Source organism: Oncorhynchus nerka, linkage group LG28 (assembly GCF_034236695.1).
Source record: "Oncorhynchus nerka isolate Pitt River linkage group LG28, Oner_Uvic_2.0, whole genome shotgun sequence".
NCBI lineage: Eukaryota > Metazoa > Chordata > Actinopteri > Salmoniformes > Salmonidae > Oncorhynchus > Oncorhynchus nerka.
The window spans coordinates 395239-417197 of NC_088423.1; the positions used below are offsets into that span (position 1 = coordinate 395239).

At 49.1% G+C, this 21959-nt stretch overlaps 1 protein-coding gene across 2 annotated transcripts in view; it reads right to left on the bottom strand.

Moving 5' to 3' along the window:
- LOC115127473 (thrombospondin-2-like) overlaps positions 1-21959 on the bottom strand; it is a 138232-nt gene that overhangs the window by 11421 nt on the left and 104852 nt on the right. For both annotated transcript variants that reach the window (XM_065012591.1, XM_065012592.1), the window contains exon 16: positions 168-402. In XM_065012591.1, coding sequence (XP_064868663.1) covers positions 168-402 — 235 coding nt within the window. The remainder of the gene's footprint in view (positions 1-167; positions 403-21959) is intronic.

A 21959-nucleotide genomic window follows, 5' to 3' on the forward strand; every position in this document is an offset into this window, starting at 1 on the left:
AATGGCTACTAATTCAGACAGCTACAGTCACAGCACTGTTCACTGGTGTGAGGGTATTCAACATGCTGATGCACGTTGTGTGTGTGTGTGTGTGTGTGTGTGTGTGTGTGTGTGTGTGTGCGCGCGCGGGTATGCATACGTCCATGCATACGTGTTTTCCTCCTTACCATCAGAGTCCAGTTGATCTTTGTTGGGCGTCAATCTACAGTTGTCTCTATCGTCAGGGATGCCGTCATTGTCATCGTCGAAGTCACAGGCGTCCCCTTTACCGTCCTTATCGTGGTCTGCCTGGTTTGAGTTGGCCACATAAGGACAGTTGTCCAGGTTGTTCTGGTGACCGTCTTCATCAATGTCCTGGTTGTTGTCACACTGGTCTCCTACAAGGTCATTGTCTGTGTCAGCCTGTTAAAGAGGAGAGAGGAGGGTTACAGGTCATTGTCTGTGTCAGCCTGTTAGAGAGGAGAGAGGAGAGTTACTGGTCATTGTCTGTGTCAGCCTGTTAGAGAGGAGAGTTACAGGTCAATGTCTGTGTCAGCCTGTTAGAGAGGAGAGTTACAGGTCATTGTCTGTGTCAGCCTGTTAGAGAGGAGAGTTACAGGTCATTGTCTGTGTCAGCCTGTTAGAGAGGAGAGTTACAGGTCATTGTCTGTGTCAGCCTGTTAAAGAGGAGAGAGGAGGGTTACAGGTCATTGTCTGTGTCAGCCTGTTAGAGAGGAGAGTTACAGGTCATTGTCTGTGTCAGCCTGTTAGAGAGGAGAGAGGAGAGTTACAGGTCATTGTCTGTGTCAGCCTGTTAGAGAGGAGAGTTACAGGTCATTGTCTGTGTCAGCCTGTTAGAGAGGAGAGAGGAGGGTTACAGGTCATTGTCTGTGTCAGCCTGATAGAGAGGAGAGAGGAGAGTTACAGGTCATTATCTGTGTCAGCCTGTTAGAGAGGAGAGTTACAGGTCATTGTCTGTGTCAGCCTGTTAGAGAGGAGAGAGGAGGGTTACAGGTCATTATCTGTGTCAGCCTGTTAGAGAGGAGGGTTACAGGTCACTGTCTGTGTCAGCCTGTTAGAGAGGAGAGAGGATGGTTACAGGTCACTGTCTGTGTCAGCCTGTTAGAGAGGAGAGAGGAGGGTTACAGGTCATTGTCTGTGTCAGCCTGTTAGAGAGAGAGGAGGGTTACAGGTCATTGTCTGTGTCAGCCTGTTAGAGAGGAGAGAGGGTCATTGGTGTTACAGGTCATTGTCTGTGTCAGCCTGTTAGAGAGGAGGGTCATTGTCTGTGTCAGCCTTACAGGTCATTGTCTATGTCAGCCTGTTAGAGAGGAGGGTTACAGGTCATTGTCTGTGTCAGCCTGTTAGAGAGGAGAGTTACAGGTCATTGTCTGTGTCAGCCTGTTAGAGAGGAGAGAGGAGAGTTACAGGTCATTGTCTGTGTCAGCCTGTTAGAGAGGAGAGTTACAGGTCATTGTCTGTGTCAGCCTGTTAGAGAGGAGAGAGGAGAGTTACAGGTCATTGTCTGTGTCAGCCTGTTAGAGAGGAGAGTTACAGGTCATTGTCTGTGTCAGCCTGTTAGAGAGGAGAGTTACAGGTCATTGTCTGTGTCAGCCTGTTAGAGAGGAGAGAGGAGGGTTACAGGTCATTGTCTGTGTCAGCCTGTTAGAGAGGAGAGGGTTACAGGTCATTGTCTGTGTCAGCCTGTTAGAGAGGAGAGTTACAGGTCATATTCTGTGTCAGCCTGTTAGAGAGGAGAGGGGAGGGTTACAGGTCATTGTCTGTGTCAGCCTGTTAGAGAGGAGAGTTACAGGTCATTGTCTGTGTCAGCCTGTTAGAGAGGAGAGAGGAGAGTTACAGGTCATTGTCTGTGTCAGCCTGTTAGAGAGGAGGGTTACAGGTCATTGTCTGTGTCAGCCTGTTAGAGAGGAGGGTTACAGGTCATTGTCTGTCTGTGTCAGCCTGTTAGAGAGTTAGAGAGAGGAGGGTTACAGGTCATTGTCTGTGTCAGCCTGTTAGAGAGGAGAGTTACAGGTCATTGTCTGTGTCAGCCTGTTAGAGAGGAGAGTTACAGGTCATTGTCTGTGTCAGCCTGTTAGAGAGGAGAGAGGAGGGTTACAGGTCATTGTCTGTGTCAGCCTGTTAGAGAGGAGGGTTACAGGTCATTGTCTGTGTCAGCCTGTTAGAGAGGAGGGTTACAGGTCATTGTCTGTGTCAGCCTGTTAGAGAGGAGAGTTACAGGTCATTGTCTGTGTCAGCCTGTTAGAGAGGAGAGGGTTACAGGTCATTGTCTGTGTCAGCCTGTTAGAGAGGAGGGTTACAGGTCATTGTCTGTGTCAGCCTGTTAGAGAGGAGAGAGGAGGTTACAGGTCATTGTCTGTGTCAGCCTGTTAGAGAGGAGGGTTACAGGTCATTGTCTGTGTCAGCCTGTTAGAGAGGAGAGGAGAGAGGAGAGTTACAGGTCATTGTCTGTGTCAGCCTGTTAGAGAGGAGAGTTACAGGTCATTGTCTGTGTCAGCCTGTTAGAGAGGAGAGTTACAGGTCATTGTCTGTGTCAGCCTGTTAGAGAGGAGAGTTACAGGTCATTGTCTGTGTCAGCCTGTTAGAGAGGAGAGAGGAGAGTTACAGGTCATTGTCTGTGTCAGCCTGTTAGAGAGGAGAGCGGAGGGTTACAGGTCATTGTCTGTGTCAGCCTGTTAGAGAGGAGAGAGGAGAGTTACAGGTCATTGTCTGTGTCAGCCTGTTAGAGAGGAGAGTTACAGGTCATTGTCTGTGTCAGCCTGTTAGAGAGGAGAGAGGAGGGTTACAGGTCATTATCTGTGTCAGCCTGTTAGAGAGGAGAGAGGAGGGTTACAGGTCATTGTCTGTGTCAGCCTGTTAGAGAGGAGAGAGGAGGGTTACAGGTCATTGTCTGTGTCAGCCTGTTAGAGAGGAGAGTTACAGGTCATTGTCTGTGTCAGCCTGTTAGAGAGGAGAGAGGAGAGTTACAGGTCATTGTCTGTGTCAGCCTGTTAGAGAGGAGAGTTACAGGTCATTGTCTGTGTCAGCCTGTTAGAGAGGAGAGTTACAGGTCATTGTCTGTGTCAGCCTGTTAGAGAGGAGAGAGGAGAGTTACAGGTCATTGTCTGTGTCAGCCTGTTAGAGAGGAGAGAGGAGAGTTACAGGTCATTGTCTGTGTCAGCCTGTTAGAGAGGAGAGAGGAGAGTTACAGGTCATTGTCTGTGTCAGCCTGTTAGAGAGGAGAGAGGAGGGTCATATTCTGTGTCAGCCTGTTAGAGAGGAGAGAGGAGGGTCATATTCTGTGTCAGCCTGTTAGAGAGGAGAGAGGAGAGTTACAGGTCATATTCTGTGTCAGCCTGTTAGAGAGGAGAGAGGAGGGTTACAGGTCATTGTCTGTGTCAGCCTGTTAGAGAGGAGAGTTACAGGTCATTGTATGTGTCAGCCTGTTAGAGAGGAGAGAGGAGAGTTACAGGTCATTGACTGTGTCAGCCTGTTAGAGAGGAGAGTTACAGGTCATTGTCTGTGTCAGCCTGTTAGAGAGGAGGGTTACAGGTCATTGTTATTGTCAGCCTGTTAGAGAGGAGGGTTACAGGTCATTGTCTATGTCAGCCTGTTAGAGAGGAGGGTTACAGGTCAATGTCTGTGTCAGCCTGTTAGAGAGGAGAGAGGAGAGTTACAGGTCATATTCTGTGTCAGCCTGTTAGAGAGGAGAGAGGAGAGTTACAGGTCATTGTCTGTGTCAGCCTGTTAGAGAGGAGAGTTACAGGTCATTGTCTGTGTCAGCCTGTTAGAGAGTAGAGAGGAGAGTTACAGGTCATTGTCTGTGTCAGCCTGTTAGAGAGGAGAGTTACATGTCATTGTCTGTGTCAGCCTGTTAGAGAGGAGAGTTACAGGTCATTGTCTGTGTCAGCCTGTTAGAGAGGAGAGATGAGGGTTACAGGTCATTGTCTGTGTCAGCCTGTTAGAGAGGAGAGGGTTACAGGTCATTGTCTGTGTCAGCCTGTTAGAGAGGAGAGTTACAGGTCATATTCTGTGTCAGCCTGTTAGAGAGGAGAGGGGAGGGATACAGGTCATTGTCTGTGTCAGCCTGTTAGAGAGGAGAGAGGAGGGTTACAGGTCATTGTCTGTGTCAGCCTGTTAGAGAGGAGAGTTACAGGTCATTGTCTGTGTCAGCCTGTTAGAGGAGAGAGGAGGGTTACAGGTCATTGTCTGTGTCAGCCTGTTAGAGGAGAGAGGAGGGTTACAGGTCATTGTCTGTGTCAGCCTGTTAGAGAGAGAGAGGAGGGTTACAGGTCATTGTCTGTGTCAGCCTGTTAGAGTTACAGGTCATTGTCTGTGTCAGCCTGTTAGAGAGGAGGTTACAGGTCACTGTCTGTGTCAGCCTGTTAGAGAGGAGAGAGGAGGTTACAGGTCATTGTCTGTGAGCCTGTTAGAGAGGAGGGTTACAGGTCATTGTCTGTGTCAGCCTGTTAGAGAGGAGGGTTACAGGTAATTGTCTGTGTCAGCCTGTTAGAGAGGAGGGTTACAGGTCAATGTCTGTGTCAGCCTGTTAGAGAGGAGAGTTACAGGTCATTGTCTGTGTCAGCCTGTTAGAGAGGAGGGTTACAGGTCATTGTCTGTGTCAGCCTGTTAGAGAGGAGAGAGGAGAGTTACAGGTCATTGTCTGTGTCAGCCTGTTAGAGAGGAGGGTTACAGGTCAATGTCTGTGTCAGCCTGTTAGAGAGGAGAGAGGAGAGTTACAGGTCATTGTCTGTGTCAGCCTGTTAGAGAGGAGAGTTACAGGTCATATTCTGTGTCAGCCTGTTAGAGAGGAGAGGGGAGGGTTACAGGTCATTGTCTGTGTCAGCCTGTTAGAGAGGAGAGAGGAGGGTTACAGGTCATTGTCTGTGTCAGCCTGTTAGAGAGGAGAGAGGAGAGTTACAGGTCATTGTCTGTGTCAGCCTGTTAGAGAGGAGAGCGGAGGGTTACAGGTCATTGTCTGTGTCAGCCTGATAGAGAGGAGAGAGGAGAGTTACAGGTCATTATCTGTGTCAGCCTGTTAGAGAGGAGAGTTACAGGTCATTGTCTGTGTCAGCCTGTTAGAGAGGAGAGAGGAGGGTTACAGGTCATTATCTGTGTAAGCATGTTAGAGAGGAGAGAGGAGGGTTACAGGTCATTGTCTGTGTCAGCCTGTTAGAGAGTAGAGAGGAGGGTTACAGGTCATTGTCTGTGTCAGCCTGTTAGAGAGGAGAGTTACAGGTCATATTCTGTGTCAGCCTGTTAGAGAGGAGAGAGGAGAGTTACAGGTCATTGTCTGTGTCTGTTAGTTACAGGTCATTGTCCAGCCTGTTAGAGAGGAGAGTTACAGGTCATTGTCTGTGTCAGCCTGTTAGAGAGGAGAGAGGAGAGTTACAGGTCATTGTCTGTGTCAGCCTGTTAGAGAGGAGAGAGGAGAGTTACAGGTCATTGTCTGTGTCAGCCTGTTAGAGAGGAGAGCCTGTTAGAGAGTTACAGGTCATTGTCTGTGTCAGCCTGTTAGAGAGGAGAGAGGAGAGTTACAGGTCATTGTCTGTGTCAGCCTGTTAGAGAGGAGGGTTACAGGTCATTGTCTGTGTCAGCCTGTTAGAGAGGAGAGAGGAGAGTTACAGGTCATTGTCTGTGTCAGCCTGTTAGAGAGGAGAGAGGAGGGTCATATTCTGTGTCAGCCTGTTAGAGAGGAGAGAGGAGGGTCATATTCTGTGTCAGCCTGTTAGAGAGGAGAGAGGAGAGTTACAGGTCATATTCTGTGTCAGCCTGTTAGAGAGGAGAGAGGAGGGTTACAGGTCATTGTCTGTGTCAGCCTGTTAGAGAGGAGAGTTACAGGTCATTGTCTGTGTCAGCCTGTTAGAGAGGAGAGAGGAGAGTTACAGGTCATTGTCTGTGTCAGCCTGTTAGAGAGGAGAGTTACAGGTCATTGTCTGTGTCAGCCTGTTAGAGAGGAGGGTTACAGGTCATTGTCTGTGTCAGCCTGTTAGAGAGGAGGGTTACAGGTCATTGTCTGTGTCAGCCTGTTAGAGAGGAGGGTTACAGGTCATTGTCTGTGTCAGCCTGTTAGAGAGGAGAGAGGAGAGTTACAGGTCATTGTCTGTGTCAGCCTGTTAGAGAGGAGAGAGGAGAGTTACAGGTCATTGTCTGTGTCAGCCTGTTAGAGAGGAGAGTTACAGGTCATTGTCTGTGTCAGCCTGTTAGAGAGGAGAGTTACAGGTCATTGTCTGTGTCAGCCTGTTAGAGAGGAGAGAGGAGAGTTACAGGTCATTGTCTGTGTCAGCCTGTTAGAGAGGAGAGTTACAGGTCATTGTCTGTGTCAGCCTGTTAGAGAGGAGAGTTACAGGTCATTGTCTGTGTCAGCCTGTTAGAGAGGAGAGAGAGAGTTACAGGTCATTGTCTGTGTCAGCCTGTTAGAGAGGAGAGAGGAGCCTGTTAGTTACAGGTCATTGTCTGTGTCAGCCTGTTAGAGAGGAGAGAGGAGGGTTACAGGTCATTGTCTGTGTCAGCCTGTTAGAGAGGAGAGAGGAGAGTTACAGGTCATTGTCTGTGTCAGCCTGTTAGAGAGGAGGGTTACAGGTCATTGTCTGTGTCAGCCTGTTAGAGAGGAGAGAGGAGAGTTACAGGTCATTGTCTGTGTCAGCCTGTTAGAGAGGAGAGAGGAGGGTCATATTCTGTGTCAGCCTGTTAGAGAGGAGAGAGGTTAGGAGGTCATTGTCTGTGTCAGCCTGTTAGAGAGGAGAGAGTTACAGGTCATATTCTGTGTCAGCCTGTTAGAGAGGAGAGAGGAGGGTTACAGGTCATTGTCTGTGTCAGCCTGTTAGAGAGGAGAGTTACAGGTCATTGTCTGTGTCAGCCTGTTAGAGAGGAGAGAGGAGAGTTACAGGTCATTGTCTGTGTCAGCCTGTTAGAGAGGAGAGGTTACAGGTCATTGTCTGTGTCAGCCTGTTAGAGAGGAGAGTTACAGGTCATTGTCTGTGGCCTGTTAGAGAGGAGAGTTACAGGTCATTGTCTGTGTCAGCCTGTTAGAGAGGAGGGTTACAGGTCATTGTCTGTGTCAGCCTGTTAGAGAGGAGAGTTACAGGTCATTGTCTGTGTCAGCCTGTTAGAGAGGAGAGAGGAGGGTTACAGGTCATTGTCTGTGTCAGCCTGTTAGAGAGGAGAGTTACAGGTCATTGTCTGTGTCAGCCTGTTAGAGAGGAGAGAGGAGGGTTACAGGTCATTGTCTGTGTCAGCCTGTTAGAGAGGAGAGTTACATGTCATTGTCTGTGTCAGCCTGTTAGAGAGGAGAGTTACAGGTCATTGTCTGTGTCAGCCTGTTAGAGAGGAGAGAGAGGTTACAGGTCATTGTCTGTGTCAGCCTGTTAGAGAGGAGAGAGGAGGGTTACAGGTCATTGTCTGTGTCAGCCTGTTAGAGAGGAGAGTTACAGGTCATTGTCTGTGTCAGCCTGTTAGAGAGGAGAGAGGAGGGTTACAGGTCATTGTCTGTGTCAGCCTGTTAGAGAGGAGAGAGGAGGGTTACAGGTCATTGTCTGTGTCAGCCTGTTAGAGAGGAGAGTTACAGGTCATTGTCTGTGTCAGCCTGTTAGAGGAGAGAGGAGGGTTACAGGTCATTGTCTGTGTCAGCCTGTTAGAGGAGAGAGGAGGGTTACAGGTCATTGTCTGTGTCAGCCTGTTAGAGAGGAGAGAGGAGGGTTACAGGTCATTGTCTGTGTCAGCCTGTTAGAGAGGAGGGTTACAGGTCATTGTCTGTGTCAGCCTGTTAGAGAGGAGAGTTACAGGTCATTGTCTGTGTCAGCCTGTTAGAGAGGAGAGAGGAGGGTTACAGGTCATTGTCTGTGTCAGCCTGTTAGAGAGGAGGGTTACAGGTCATTGTCTGTGTCAGCCTGTTAGAGAGGAGAGAGGAGGGTTACAGGTCAGCCTGTGTCAGCCTGTTAGAGAGGAGGGTTACAGGTCATTGTCTGTGTCAGCCTGTTAGAGAGGAGAGGTTACAGGTCATTGTCTGGTCAGCCTGTTAGAGAGGAGGGTTACAGGTCATGTCTGTGTCAGCCTGTTAGAGAGGAGAGAGGAGAGTTACAGGTCATTGTCTGTGTCAGCCTGTTAGAGAGGAGGGGTCATTGTCTGTGTCAGCCTGTTACAGGTCATTGTCTGTGTCAGCCTGTTAGAGAGGAGAGAGGAGAGTTACAGGTCATTGTCTGTGTCAGCCTGTTAGCCTGTTAGAGAGGAGAGTTACAGGTCATTGTCTGTGTCAGCCTGTTAGAGAGGAGAGAGGAGGGTTACAGGTCATTGTCTGTGTCAGCCTGTTAGAGAGGAGAGAGGAGAGTTACAGGTCATTGTCTGTGTCAGCCTGTTAGAGAGGAGAGAGGAGAGTTACAGGTCATTGTCTGTGTCAGCCTGTTAGAGAGGAGAGCGGAGGGTTACAGGTCATTGTCTGTGTCAGCCTGTTAGAGAGGAGAGAGGAGAGTTACAGGTCATTGTCTGTGTCAGCCTGTTAGAGAGGAGAGTTACAGGTCATTGTCTGTGTCAGCCTGTTAGAGAGGAGAGAGGAGGGTTACAGGTCATTGTCTGTGTCAGCCTGTTAGAGAGGAGAGAGGAGGAGGTTACAGGTCATTGTCTGTGTCAGCCTGTTAGAGAGGAGAGGAGGGTTACAGGTCATTGTCTGTGTCAGCCTGTTAGAGAGGAGAGTTACAGGTCATTGTCTGTGTCAGCCTGTTAGAGAGGAGAGAGGAGAGTTACAGGTCATTGTCTGTGTCAGCCTGTTAGAGAGGAGAGTTACAGGTCATTGTCTGTGTCAGCCTGTTAGAGAGGAGAGTTACAGGTCATTGTCTGTGTCAGCCTGTTAGAGAGGAGAGAGGAGAGTTACAGGTCATTGTCTGTGTCAGCCTGTTAGAGAGGAGAGAGGAGAGTTACAGGTCATTGTCTATGTCAGCATGTTAGAGAGGAGGGTTACAGGTCAATGTCTGTGTCAGCCTGTTAGAGAGGAGAGAGGAGAGTTACAGGTCATTGTCTGTGTCAGCCTGTTAGAGAGGAGAGAGGAGGGTCATATTCTGTGTCAGCCTGTTAGAGAGGAGAGAGGAGGGTTACAGGTCATTGTCTGTGTCAGCCTGTTAGAGAGGAGAGAGGAGAGTTACAGGTCATTGTCTGTGTCAGCCTGTTAGAGAGGAGAGAGGAGAGTTACAGGTCATTGTCTGTGTCAGCCTGTTAGAGAGGAGAGTTACAGGTCATTGTCTGTGTCAGCCTGTTAGAGAGGAGAGAGGAGGGTTACAGGTCATTGTCTGTGTCAGCCTGTTAGAGAGGAGAGTTACAGGTCATTGTCTGTGTCAGCCTGTTAGAGAGGAGAGAGGAGAGTTACAGGTCATTGTCTGTGTCAGCCTGTTAGAGAGGAGAGGAGGGTTACAGGTCATTGTCTGTGTCAGCCTGTTAGAGAGGAGGGTTACAGGTCATTGTCTGTGTCAGCCTGTTAGAGAGGAGAGTTACAGGTCATTGTCTGTGTCAGCCTGTTAGAGAGGAGAGAGGAGAGTTACAGGTCATTGTCTGTGTCAGCCTGTTAGAGAGGAGAGAGGAGAGTTACAGGTCATTGTCTGTGTCAGCCTGTTAGAGAGGAGAGAGGAGAGTTACAGGTCATTGTCTGTGTCAGCCTGTTAGAGAGGAGGAGTTACAGGTCATTGTCTATTGTCAGCCTGTTAGAGAGGAGGGTTACAGGTCATTGTCTGTGTCAGCCTGTTAGTTAGAGAGGAGAGAGGAGGGTTACAGGTCATTGTCTGTGTCAGCCTGTTAGAGAGGGAGGGGTTACAGTTACAGGTCATTGTCTGTGTCAGCCTGTTAGAGAGGAGAGAGGAGAGTTACAGGTCATTGTCTGTGTCAGCCTGTTAGAGAGGAGAGTTACAGGTCATTGTCTGTGTCAGCCTGTTAAAGAGGAGAGAGGAGGGTTACAGGTCAGTGTCTGTGTCAGCCTGTTAGAGAGGAGAGTTACAGGTCATTGTCTGTGTCAGCCTGTTAGAGAGGAGAGTTACAGGTCATTGTCTGTGTCAGCCTGTTAGAGAGCCATTGTCTGTGTCAGCCTGTTAGAGAGGAGAGAGGAGGTTACAGGTCATTGTCTGTGTCAGCCTGTTAGAGAGGAGAGAGGAGAGTTACAGGTCATTGTCTGTGTCAGCCTGTTAGAGAGGAGAGTTACAGGTCATTGTCTGTGTCAGCCTGTTAGAGAGGAGGGTTACAGGTCATTGTCTGTGTCAGCCTGTTAGAGAGGAGAGAGGAGGGTTACAGGTCATTGTCTGTGTCAGCCTGTTAGAGAGGAGAGTTACAGGTCATTGTCTGTGTCAGCCTGTTAGAGAGGAGAGTTACAGGTCATTGTCTGTGTCAGCCTGTTAGAGAGGAGAGAGGAGTTACAGGTCATTGTCTGTGTCAGCCTGTTAGAGAGGAGAGAGAGTTACAGGTCATTGTCTGTGTCAGCCTGTTAGAGAGGAGGAGTTACAGGTCATTGTCTGTGTCAGCCTGTTAGAGAGGTCAGAGGGTTACAGGTCATTGTCTGTGTCAGCCTGTTAGAGAGGAGAGAGGAGAGTTACAGGTCATTGTCTGTGTCAGCCTGTTAGAGAGGAGAGTTACAGGTCATTGTCTGTGTCAGCCTGTTAGAGAGGAGGGTCATTGTCTGTGTCAGAGGTCATTGGCCTGTTAGAGAGGAGAGTTACAGGTCATTGTCTGTGTCAGCCTGTTAGAGGTTACAGGTCATTGTCTGTGTCAGCCCAGTTAGAGAGGAGAGTTACAGTTAGAGAGGAGAGAGGAGGGTTACAGGTCATTGTCTGTGTCAGCCTGTTAGAGAGGAGAGGGAGGGTTACAGGTCATTGTCTGTGTCAGCCTGTTAGAGAGGAGGAGGGAGGAGAGTTACAGGTCATTGTCTGTGTCAGCCTGTTAGAGAGGAGAGTTACAGGTCATTCATTGTCTGTGTCAGCCTGTTAGAGAGAGAGAGAGGGTTACAGGTCATTGTCTGTGTCAGCCTGTTAGAGAGGAGAGAGGAGGGTTACAGGTCATTGTCTGTGTCAGCCTGTTAGAGAGAGAGGAGGTTACAGGTCATTGTCTGTGTCAGCCTGTTAGAGAGGAGGAGGAGAGTTACAGGTCATTGTCTGTGTCAGCCTGTTAGAGAGGAGAGTTAGGTTACAGGTCATTGTCTGTGTCAGCCTGTTAGAGAGGAGAGAGGAGGGTTACAGGTCATTGTCTGTGTCAGCCTGTTAGAGAGGAGAGAGGGTTACAGGTCATTGTCTGTGTCAGCCTGTTAGAGAGGAGAGTTACAGGTCATATTCTGTGTCAGCCTGTTAGAGAGGAGAGAGGAGAGTTACAGGTCATTGTCTGTGTCAGCCTGTTAGAGAGGAGAGTTACAGGTCATTGTCTGTGTCAGCCTGTTAGAGGAGAGAGGAGGGAGTTACAGGTCATTGTCTGTGTCAGCCTGTTAGAGAGAGAGAGGTTACAGGTCATTGTCTGTGTCAGCCTGTTAGAGAGGAGAGAGGAGAGTTACAGGTCATTGTCTGTGTCAGCCTGTTAGAGAGGAGAGAGGAGGGTTACAGGTCATTGTCTGTGTCAGCCTGTTAGAGAGGAGAGAGGAGAGTTACAGGTCATTGTCTGTGTCAGCCTGTTAGAGAGGAGGGTTACAGGTCAATGTCTGTGTCAGCCTGTTAGAGAGGAGAGAGGAGAGTTACAGGTCATTGTCTGTGTCAGCCTGTTAGAGAGGAGAGTTAGAGGGTCATCATTCTGTGTCAGCCTGTTAGAGAGGAGAGAGGAGTTACAGGTCATTGTCTGTGTCAGCCTGTTAGAGAGGAGAGAGGAGTTACAGGTCATTGTCTGTGTCAGCCTGTTAGAGAGGAGAGAGGAGGTTACAGGTCATTGTCTGTGTCAGCCTGTTAGAGAGGAGAGTTACAGGTCATTGTCTGTGTCAGCCTGTTAGAGAGGAGAGAGGAGAGTTACAGGTCATTGTCTGTGTCAGCCTGTTAGAGAGGAGAGTTACAGGTCATTGTCTGTGTCAGCCTGTTAGAGAGGAGGGTTACAGGGTCATTGTCTGTGTCAGCCTGTTAGAGAGGAGGGTTACAGGTCATTGTCTGTGTCAGCCTGTTAGAGAGGAGAGGGTTACATGTCATTCTGTGTCAGTTACAGGTCATTGTCTGTGTCAGCCTGTTAGAGAGGAGAGAGGAGAGTTACAGGTCATTTCTGTGTCAGCCTGTTAGAGGTTACAGGTCATTGTCTGTGTCAGCCTGTTAGAGAGGAGAGTTACAGGTCATTGTCTGTGTCAGCCTGTTAGAGAGGAGAGGGAGTTACAGGTCATTGTCTGTGTCAGCCTGTTAGAGAGGAGGAGAGTTACAGGTCATTGTCTGTGTCAGCCTGTTAGAGAGGAGAGTTACAGGTCATTGTCTGTGTCAGCCTGTTAGAGAGGAGAGAGGAGGGTTACAGGTCATTGTCTGTGTCAGCCTGTTAGAGAGGAGAGGGTTACAGGTCATTGTCTGTTCAGCCTGTTAGAGGAGAGGAGGGTTACAGGTCATATGTCTGTGTCAGCCTGTTAGAGAGGAGAGGTCATTGTCTATGTGCCAGCCTGTTAGGGGTCATACAGGTCATTGTCTGTGTCAGCCTGTTAGAGAGGAGAGAGGAGGGTTACAGGTCATTGTCTGTGTCAGCCTGTTAGAGAGAGGAGAGGAGAGTTACAGGTCATTGTCTGTGTCAGCCTGTTAGAGAGAGAGGTTACAGGTCATTGTCTGTGTCAGCCTGTTAGAGAGAGAGAGAGTTACAGGTCATTGTCTGTGTCAGCCTGTTAGAGAGGAGAGAGGAGGGTTACAGGTCATTGTCTGTGTCAGCCTGTTAGAGAGGAGGGGTCATTGTCTGTGTCAGCCTGTTAGAGGTTACAGGTCTGTGTCAGCCTGTTAGAGAGGAGGGTTACAGGTCATTGTCTGTGTCAGCCTGTTAGAGAGGAGAGAGGAGGGTTACAGGTCATTGTCTGTGTCAGCCTGTTAGAGAGGAGAGAGGTCATTGTCTGTGTCAGCCTGTTAGAGAGGAGTTACAGGTCATTGTCTGTGTCAGCCTGTTAGAGAGGAGAGTTACAGGTCATTGTCTGTGTCAGCCTGTTAGAGAGAGAGGGTTACAGGTCATTGTCTGTGTCAGCCTGTTAGAGAGGAGAGTTACAGGTCATTGTCTGTGTCAGCCTGTTAGAGAGGAGGAGGGTTACAGGTCATTGTCTGTGTCAGCCTGTTAGAGAGGAGGTTACAGGTCAATGTCTGTGTCAGCCTGTTAGAGAGAGAGAGGAGAGTTACAGGTCATTGTCTGTGTCAGCCTGTTAGAGAGGAGAGTTACAGGTCATTGTCTGTGTCAGCCTGTTAGAGAGGAGAGGGAGGGTTACAGGTCATTGTCTGTGTCAGCCTGTTAGAGAGGAGAGAGGAGGGTTACAGGTCATTGTCTGTGTCAGCCTGTTAGAGAGGAGAGAGGAGGGTTACAGGTCATTGTCTGTGTCAGCCTGTTAGAGAGGAGGGGTCATTGTCTGTGGCCTTACAGGTCATTGTCTGTGTCAGCCTGTTAGAGAGGAGAGTTACAGGTCATTGTCTGTGTCAGCCTGTTAGAGAGGAGAGTTACAGGTCATTGTCTGTGTCAGCCTGTTAGAGAGGAGAGAGGAGGTTACAGGTCATTGTCTGTGTCAGCCTGTTAGAGAGGAGAGAGGAGGGTTACAGGTCATTGTCTGTGTCAGCCTGTTAGAGAGGAGAGAGTTACAGGTCATTGTCTGTGTCAGCCTGTTAGAGAGGAGAGTTACAGGTCATTGTCTGTGTCAGCCTGTTAGAGAGGAGAGAGGAGAGTTACAGGTCATTGTCTGTGTCAGCCTGTTAGAGAGGAGAGTTACAGGTCATTGTCTGTGTCAGCCTGTTAGAGAGGAGAGAGGGAGGGTTACAGGTCATTGTCTGTTCAGCCTGTTAGAGAGAGAGGAGAGTTACAGGTCATTGTCTGTGTCAGCCTGTTAGAGAGGAGAGTTACAGGTCATTGTCTATGTCAGCATGTTAGAGAGGAGGGTTACAGGTCAATGTCTGTGTCAGCCTGTTAGAGAGGAGAGAGGAGAGTTACAGGTCATTGTCTGTGTCAGCCTGTTAGAGAGGAGAGAGGAGGGTCATATTCTGTGTCAGCCTGTTAGAGAGGAGAGAGGAGGGTCATATTCTGTGTCAGCCTGTTAGAGAGGAGAGAGGAGAGTTACAGGTCATATTCTGTGTCAGCCTGTTAGAGAGGAGAGAGGAGGGTTACAGGTCATTGTCTGTGTCAGCCTGTTAGAGAGGAGAGTTACAGGTCATTGTATGTGTCAGCCTGTTAGAGAGGAGAGAGGAGAGTTACAGGTCATTGACTGTGTCAGCCTGTTAGAGAGGAGAGTTACAGGTCATTGTCTGTGTCAGCCTGTTAGAGAGGAGGGTTACAGGTCATTGTTATTGTCAGCCTGTTAGAGAGGAGAGTTACAGGTCATTGTCTGTGTCAGCCTGTTAGAGAGGAGAGAGGAGAGTTACAGGTCATTGTCTGTGTCAGCCTGTTAGAGAGGAGAGAGGAGAGTTACAGGTCATTGTCTGTGTCAGCCTGTTAGAGAGGAGAGTTACAGGTCATTGTCTGTGTCAGCCTGTTAGAGAGGAGAGAGGAGAGTTACAGGTCATTGTCTGTGTCAGCCTGTTAGAGGAGAGTTAGGTCAGTTACAGGTCATTGTCTGTGTCAGCCTGTTAGAGAGGAGAGAGTTACAGGTCATTGTCTGTGTCAGCCTGTTAGAGAGGAGAGGAGAGAGAGGAGGGTTACAGGTCATTGTCTGTGTCAGCCTGTTAGAGAGGAGAGTTACAGGTCATTGTCTGTGTTAGAGAGGAGAGTTACAGGTCATTGTCTGTTCAGCCTGTTAGAGAGAGAGAGGAGGGTTACAGGTCATTGTCTGTGTCAGCCTGTTAGAGAGGAGAGTTACAGGTCATTGTCTGTGTCAGCCTGTTAGAGAGGAGAGAGGAGTTACAGGTCATTGTCTGTGTCAGCCTGTTAGAGAGGAGAGTTACAGGTCATTGTCTGTGTCAGCCTGTTAGAGAGGAGAGAGGGTTACAGGTCATTGTCTGTGTCAGCCTGTTAGAGAGGAGGGTTACAGGTCATTGTCTGTGTCAGCCTGTTAGAGAGGAGAGAGTTACAGGTCATTGTCTGTGTCAGCCTGTTAGAGAGGAGAGAGGAGGGTTACAGGTCATTGTCTGTGTCAGCCTGTTAGAGAGGAGAGGTCATTGTCTGTGTCAGCCTGTTAGAGAGGAGAGTTACAGGTCATTGTCTGTGTCAGCCTGTTAGAGAGGAGGGTTACAGGTCATTGTCTGTGTCAGCAGCCTGTTAGAGAGGAGAGAGGAGGGTTACAGGTCATTGTCTGTGTCAGCCTGTTAGAGAGGTTAGAGAGGAGAGAGTTACAGGTCATTGTCTGTGTCAGCCTGTTAGAGAGGAGGAGGAGGGTTACAGGTCATTGTCTGTGTCAGCCTGTTAGAGAGGAGAGGGTTACAGGTCATTGTCTGTGTCAGCCTGTTAGAGAGGAGAGGGTTACAGGTCATTGTCTGTGTCAGCCTGTTAGAGAGGAGAGAGGAGGGTTACAGGTCATTGTCTGTGTCAGCCTGTTAGAGAGGAGAGTTACAGGTCATTGTCTGTGTCAGCCTGTTAGAGAGGAGAGGTCATTGTTACAGGTCATTGTCTGTGTCAGCCTGTTAGAGAGGAGGAGAGGTTACAGGTCATTGTCTGTGTCAGCCTGTTAGAGAGGAGGGTTACAGGTCATTGTCTGTGTCAGCCTGTTAGAGAGGAGGGTTACAGGTCATTGTCTGTGTCAGCCTGTTAGAGAGGAGAGTTACAGGTCATTGTCTGTGTCAGCCTGTTAGAGAGGAGAGAGGAGAGTTACAGGTCATTGTCTGTGTCAGCCTGTTAGAGAGGAGAGAGGAGGGTTACAGGTCATTGTCTGTGTCAGCCTGTTAGTCAGCCTGTTACAGGTCATTGTCTGTGTCAGCCTGTTAGAGAGGAGAGTTACAGGTCATTGTCTGTGTCAGCCTGTTAGAGAGGAGAGTTACAGGTCATTGTCTGTGTCAGCCTGTTAGAGAGGAGAGAGGAGGGTTACAGGTCATTGTCTGTGTCAGCCTGTTAGAGAGGAGAGGGTCAGGGTTACAGGTCATTGTCTGTGTCAGCCTGTTAGAGAGGAGGTTACAGGTCATTGTCTGTGTCAGCCTGTTAGAGAGGAGAGAGGAGGGTTACAGGTCATTGTCTGTGTCAGCCTGTTAGAGAGGAGGGTTACAGGTCATTGTCTATGTCAGCCTGTTAGAGAGGAGGGTTACAGGTCAATGTCTGTGTCAGCCTGTTAGAGAGGAGAGAGGAGAGTTACAGGTCATTGTCTGTGTCAGCCTGTTAGAGAGGAGGGTTACAGGTCATTGTCTGTGTCAGCCTGTTAGAGAGGAGAGAGGAGAGTTACAGGTCATTGTCTGTGTCAGCCTGTTAGAGAGAGGTTACAGGTCATTGTCTGTGTCAGCCTGTTAGAGAGGAGAGTTACAGGTCATTGTCTGTGTCAGCCTGTTAGAGAGGAGAGAGGAGGTGTTACAGGTCATTGTCTGTGTCAGCCTGTTAGTCAGGTCATGTTAGAGAGGAGAGAGGAGGTGTTAGAGTTAGAGAGGAGAGTTACAGGTCATTGTCTGTGTCAGCCTGTTAGAGAGGAGAGAGGAGAGTTACAGGTCATTGTCTGTGTCAGCCTGTTAGAGAGGAGAGTTACAGGTCATTGTCTGTGTCAGCCTGTTAGAGAGGAGAGTTACAGGTCATTGTCTGTGTCAGCCTGTTAGAGAGGAGAGACAGGTCAGTCTGTGTCAGCCTTACAGGTCATTGTCTGTGTCAGCCTGTTAGAGAGGAGGAGGGTTACAGGTCATTGTCTGTGTCAGCCTGTTAGAGAGGAGGGAGTTACAGAGTGTCAGCCTGTTAGAGAGAGAGTTACAGGTCATTGTCTGTGTCAGCCTGTTAGAGAGGAGAGGGGTTACAGGTCATTATCTGTGTCAGCCTGTTAGAGAGGAGAGAGGTTACAGGTCATTGTCTGTGTCAGCCTGTTAGAGAGGAGAGAGGAGGGTTACAGGTCATTGTCTGTGTCAGCCTGTTAGAGAGGAGAGGTTAGGTCATTGTCTGTGAGCCTGTTAGAGAGGAGAGTTACAGGTCATTGTCTGTGTCAGCCTGTTAGAGAGGAGAGAGGAGAGTTACAGGTCATTGTCTGTGTCAGCCTGTTAGAGAGGAGAGAGGAGGGTTACAGGTCATTGTCTGTGTCAGCCTGTTAGAGAGGAGAGTTACAGGTCATTGTCTGTGTCAGCCTGTTAGAGAGGAGAGAGGAGAGTTACAGGTCATTGACTGTGTCAGCCTGTTAGAGAGGAGAGTTACAGGTCATTGTCTGTGTCAGCCTGTTAGAGAGGAGGGTTACAGGTCATTGTCTGTGTCAGCCTGTTAGAGAGGAGAGTTACAGGTCATTGTCTGTGTCAGCCTGTTAGAGAGGAGAGTTACAGGTCATTGTCTGTGTCAGCCTGTTAGAGAGGAGAGAGGAGAGTTACAGGTCATTGTCTGTGTCAGCCTGTTAGAGAGGAGAGTTACAGGTCATTGTCTGTGTCAGCCTGTTAGAGAGGAGAGAGGAGGGTTACAGGTCATTGTCTGTGTCAGCCTGTTAGAGAGGAGAGTTACAGGTCATTGTCTGTGTCAGCCTGTTAGAGAGGAGAGTTACAGGTCATTGTCTGTGTCAGCCTGTTAGAGAGGAGAGTTACAGGTCATTGTCTGTGTCAGCCTGTTAGAGAGGAGAGGGTTACAGGTCATTGTCTGTGTCAGCCTGTTAGAGAGAGGAGAGTTACAGGTCATTGTCTGTGTCAGCCTGTTAGAGGAGAGAGAGGAGTTACAGGTCATTGTCTGTGTCAGCCTGTTAGAGAGGAGAGAGAGGAGGGTACAGGTCATTGTCTGTGTCAGCCTGTTAGAGAGGAGAGAGGAGGTTACAGGTCAGGTCATGTTAGAGAGGAGGGTCTGTTACAGGTCAGTCTGTGTCAGCCTGTTAGAGAGGAGAGAGGAGAGTTACAGGTCATTGTCTGTGTCAGCCTGTTAGAGAGGAGAGTTACAGGTCATTGTCTGTGTCAGCCTGTTAAAGAGGAGAGAGGAGGGTTACAGGTCATTGTCTGTGTCAGCCTGTTAGAGAGGAGAGTTACAGGTCATTGTCTGTGTCAGCCTGTTAGAGGAGGAGAGAGGTCAGAGGTTACAGGTCATTGTCTGTGTCAGCCTGTTAGAGAGGAGAGTTACAGGTCATTGTCTGTGTCAGCCTGTTAGAGAGGAGAGAGGAGTTACAGGTCATTGTCTGTGTCAGCCTGTTAGAGAGGAGAGAGGAGGTTACAGGTCATGTCTGTGTCAGCCTGTTAGAGAGGAGAGAGGAGAGTTACAGGTCATTGTCTGTGTCAGCCTGTTAGAGAGAGAGTTACAGGTCATTGTCTGTGTCAGCCTGTTAGAGAGGAGAGTTACAGGTCATTGTCTGTGTCAGCCTGTTAGAGAGGAGGGTTACAGGTCATTGTCTGTGTCAGCCTGTTAGAGAGGAGAGAGGAGAGTTACAGGTCATTGTCTGTGTCAGCCTGTTAGAGAGGAGGGTTACAGGTCATTGTCTGTGTCAGCCTGTCTGTGTCAGCCTGTTAGAGAGGAGAGAGAGAGTTACAGGTCATTGTCTGTGTCAGCCTGTTAGAGAGGAGAGTTACAGGTCATTGTCTGTGTCAGCCTGTTAGAGAGGAGAGAGGAGGGTTACAGGTCATTGTCTGTGTCAGCCTGTTAGAGAGGAGAGAGGAGGGTTACAGGTCATTGTCTGTGTCAGCCTGTTAGAGAGGAGAGAGGAGGGTTACAGGTCATTGTCTGTGTCAGCCTGTTAGAGAGGAGAGAGGAGAGTTACAGGTCATTGTCTGTGTCAGCCTGTTAGAGAGGAGAGAGGAGGGTTACAGGTCATTGTCTGTGTCAGCCTGTTAGAGAGGAGGGTTACAGGTCACTGTCTGTGTCAGCCTGTTAGAGAGGAGAGAGGAGGGTTACAGGTCATTATCTGTGTCAGCCTGTTAGAGAGGAGAGGGGAGGGTTACAGGTCATTGTCTGTGTCAGCCTGTTAGAGAGGAGAGAGGAGGGTTACAGGTCATTATCTGTGTCAGCCTGTTAGAGAGGAGGGTTACAGGTCATTGTCTGTGTCAGCCTGTTAGAGAGAGGAGAGAGGAGAGTTACAGGTCATTGTCTGTGTCAGCCTGTTAGAGAGGAGGGTTACAGGTCATTGTCTGTGTCAGCCTGTTAGAGAGGAGAGGGTTACAGGTCATTGTCTGTGTCAGCCTGTTAGAGAGGAGAGGATTGGTTACAGGTCATTGTCTGTGTCAGCCTGTTAGAGAGGAGAGAGAGGTTACAGGTCATTGTCTGTGTCAGCCTGTTAGAGAGGAGGGTTACAGGTCATGTTAGTCTGTGTCAGCCTGTTAGAGAGGAGAGAGGAGGGTTACAGGTCATTGTCTGTGTCAGCCTGTTAGAGAGGAGAGAGGAGGGTCAGGTCATGTCTGTGTCAGCCTGTTAGAGAGGAGAGAGGAGGGTTACAGGTCATTGTCTGTGTCAGCCTGTTAGAGAGGAGGAGAGAGGTCTGTGTCAGCCTGTTAGAGAGGAGAGTTACAGGTCATTGTCTGTGTCAGCCTGTTAGAGAGGAGAGGGAGGGTTACAGGTCATTGTCTGTGTCAGCCTGTTAGAGAGGAGAGTTACAGGTCATTGTCTGTGTCAGCCTGTTAGAGAGGAGAGAGGAGAGTTAGGTTACAGGTCATTGTCTGTGTCAGCCTGTTAGAGAGGAGAGGACATTATCTGTGTCAGCCTGTTACAGGTCATTGTCTGTGTCAGCCTGTTAGAGAGGAGAGAGGAGGTTACAGGTCATTGTCTGTGTCAGCCTGTTAGAGAGGAGAGTTACAGGTCATTGTCTGTGTCAGCCTGTTAGAGAGGAGAGGAGGGTTACAGGTCATTGTCTGTGTCAGCCTGTTAGAGAGGAGAGGTTACAGGTCATTGTCTGTGTCAGCCTGTTAGAGAGGAGAGAGGAGTTACAGGTCATTGTCTGTGTCAGCCTGTTAGAGAGGAGAGTTACAGGTCATTGTCTGTGTCAGCCTGTTAGAGAGGAGAGTTACAGGTCATTGTCTGTGTCAGCCTGTTAGAGAGGAGGAGTTACAGGTCATTGTCTGTGTCAGCCTGTTAGAGAGGAGGAGGAGGGTTACAGGTCATTGTCTGTGTCAGCCTGTTAGAGAGGAGGAGGGTTACAGGTCATTGTCTGTGTCAGCCTGTTAGAGAGGAGAGGAGGGTTACAGGTCATTGTCTGTGTCAGCCTGTTAGAGAGGAGAGGAGGTTAGGTCATTGTTACAGGTCATTGTCTGTGTCAGCCTGTGAGAGAGCAGGGTTACAGGTCATTGTCTGTGTCAGCCTGTTAGAGAGGAGAGTTACAGGACATTATCTGTGTCAGCCTGTTAGAGAGGAGAGTTACAGGTCATTGTCTGTGTCAGCCTGTTTGAGAGGAGAGAGGAGAGTTACAGGTCATTGTCTGTGTCAGCCTGTTAGAGAGGAGAGAGGAGGGTTACAGGTCATTGTCTGTGTCAGCCTGTTAGAGAGGAGAGAGGAGGGTTACAGGTCATTGTCTGTGTCATCCTGTTAGAGAGGAGGGTTACAGGTCATTGTCTGTGTCAGCCTGTTAGAGAGGAGGGTTACAGGTCAATGTCTGTGTCAGCCTGTTAGAGAGGAGAGAGGAGAGTTACAGGTCATTGTCTGTGTCAGCCTGTTAGAGAGGAGGGTTACAGGTCATTGTCTATGTCAGCCTGTTAGAGAGGAGGGTTACAGGTCAATGTCTGTGTCAGCCTGTTAGAGAGGAGAGGGGAGGGTTACAGGTCATTATCTGTGTCAGCCTGTTAGAGAGGAGGGTTACAGGTCACTGTCTGTGTCAGCCTGTTAGAGAGGAGAGAGGAGGGTTACAGGTCACTGTCTGTGTCAGCCTGTTAGAGAGGAGAGAGGAGGGTTACAGGTCATTATCTGTGTCAGCCTGTTAGAGAGGAGAGGGGAGGGTTACAGGTCATTGTCTGTGTCAGCCTGTTAGAGAGGAGGGTTACAGGTCATTATCTGTGTCAGCCTGTTAGAGAGGAGGGTTACAGGTCATTGTCTATGTCAGCCTGTTAGAGAGGAGGGTTACAGGTCAATGTCTGTGTCAGCCTGTTAGAGAGGAGAGAGGAGAGTTACAGGTCATTGTCTGTGTCAGCCTGTTAGAGAGGAGAGTTACAGGTCATATTCTGTGTCAGCCTGTTAGAGAGGAGACTTACAGGTCATTGTCTGTGTCAGCCTGTTAGAGAGGAGAGTTACAGGTCATTGTCTGTGTCAGCCTGTTAGAGAGTAGAGAGGAGAGTTACAGGTCATTGTCTGTGTCAGCCTGTTAGAGAGGAGAGTTACAGGTCATTGTCTGTGTCAGCCTGTTAGAGAGGAGAGTTACAGGTCATTGTCTGTGTCAGCCTGTTAGAGAGGAGAGATGAGGGTTACAGGTCATTGTCTGTGTCAGCCTGTTAGAGAGGAGAGGGTTACAGGTCATTGTCTGTGTCAGCCTGTTAGAGAGGAGAGTTACAGGTCATATTCTGTGTCAGCCTGTTAGAGAGGAAAGAGGAGAGTTACAGGTCATTGTCTGTGTCAGCCTGTTAGAGAGGAGAGGGGAGGGTTACAGGTCATTGTCTGTGTCAGCCTGTTAGAGAGGAGAGAGGAGGGTTACAGGTCATTGTCTGTGTCAGCCTGTTAGAGAGGAGAGAGGAGAGTTACAGGTCATTGTCTGTGTCAGCCTGTTAGAGAGGAGGTTACAGGTCATTGTCTGTGTCAGCCTGATAGAGAGGAGAGAGGAGAGTTACAGGTCATTATCTGTGTCAGCCTGTTAGAGAGGAGAGTTACAGGTCATTGTCTGTGTCAGCCTGTTAGAGAGGAGAGAG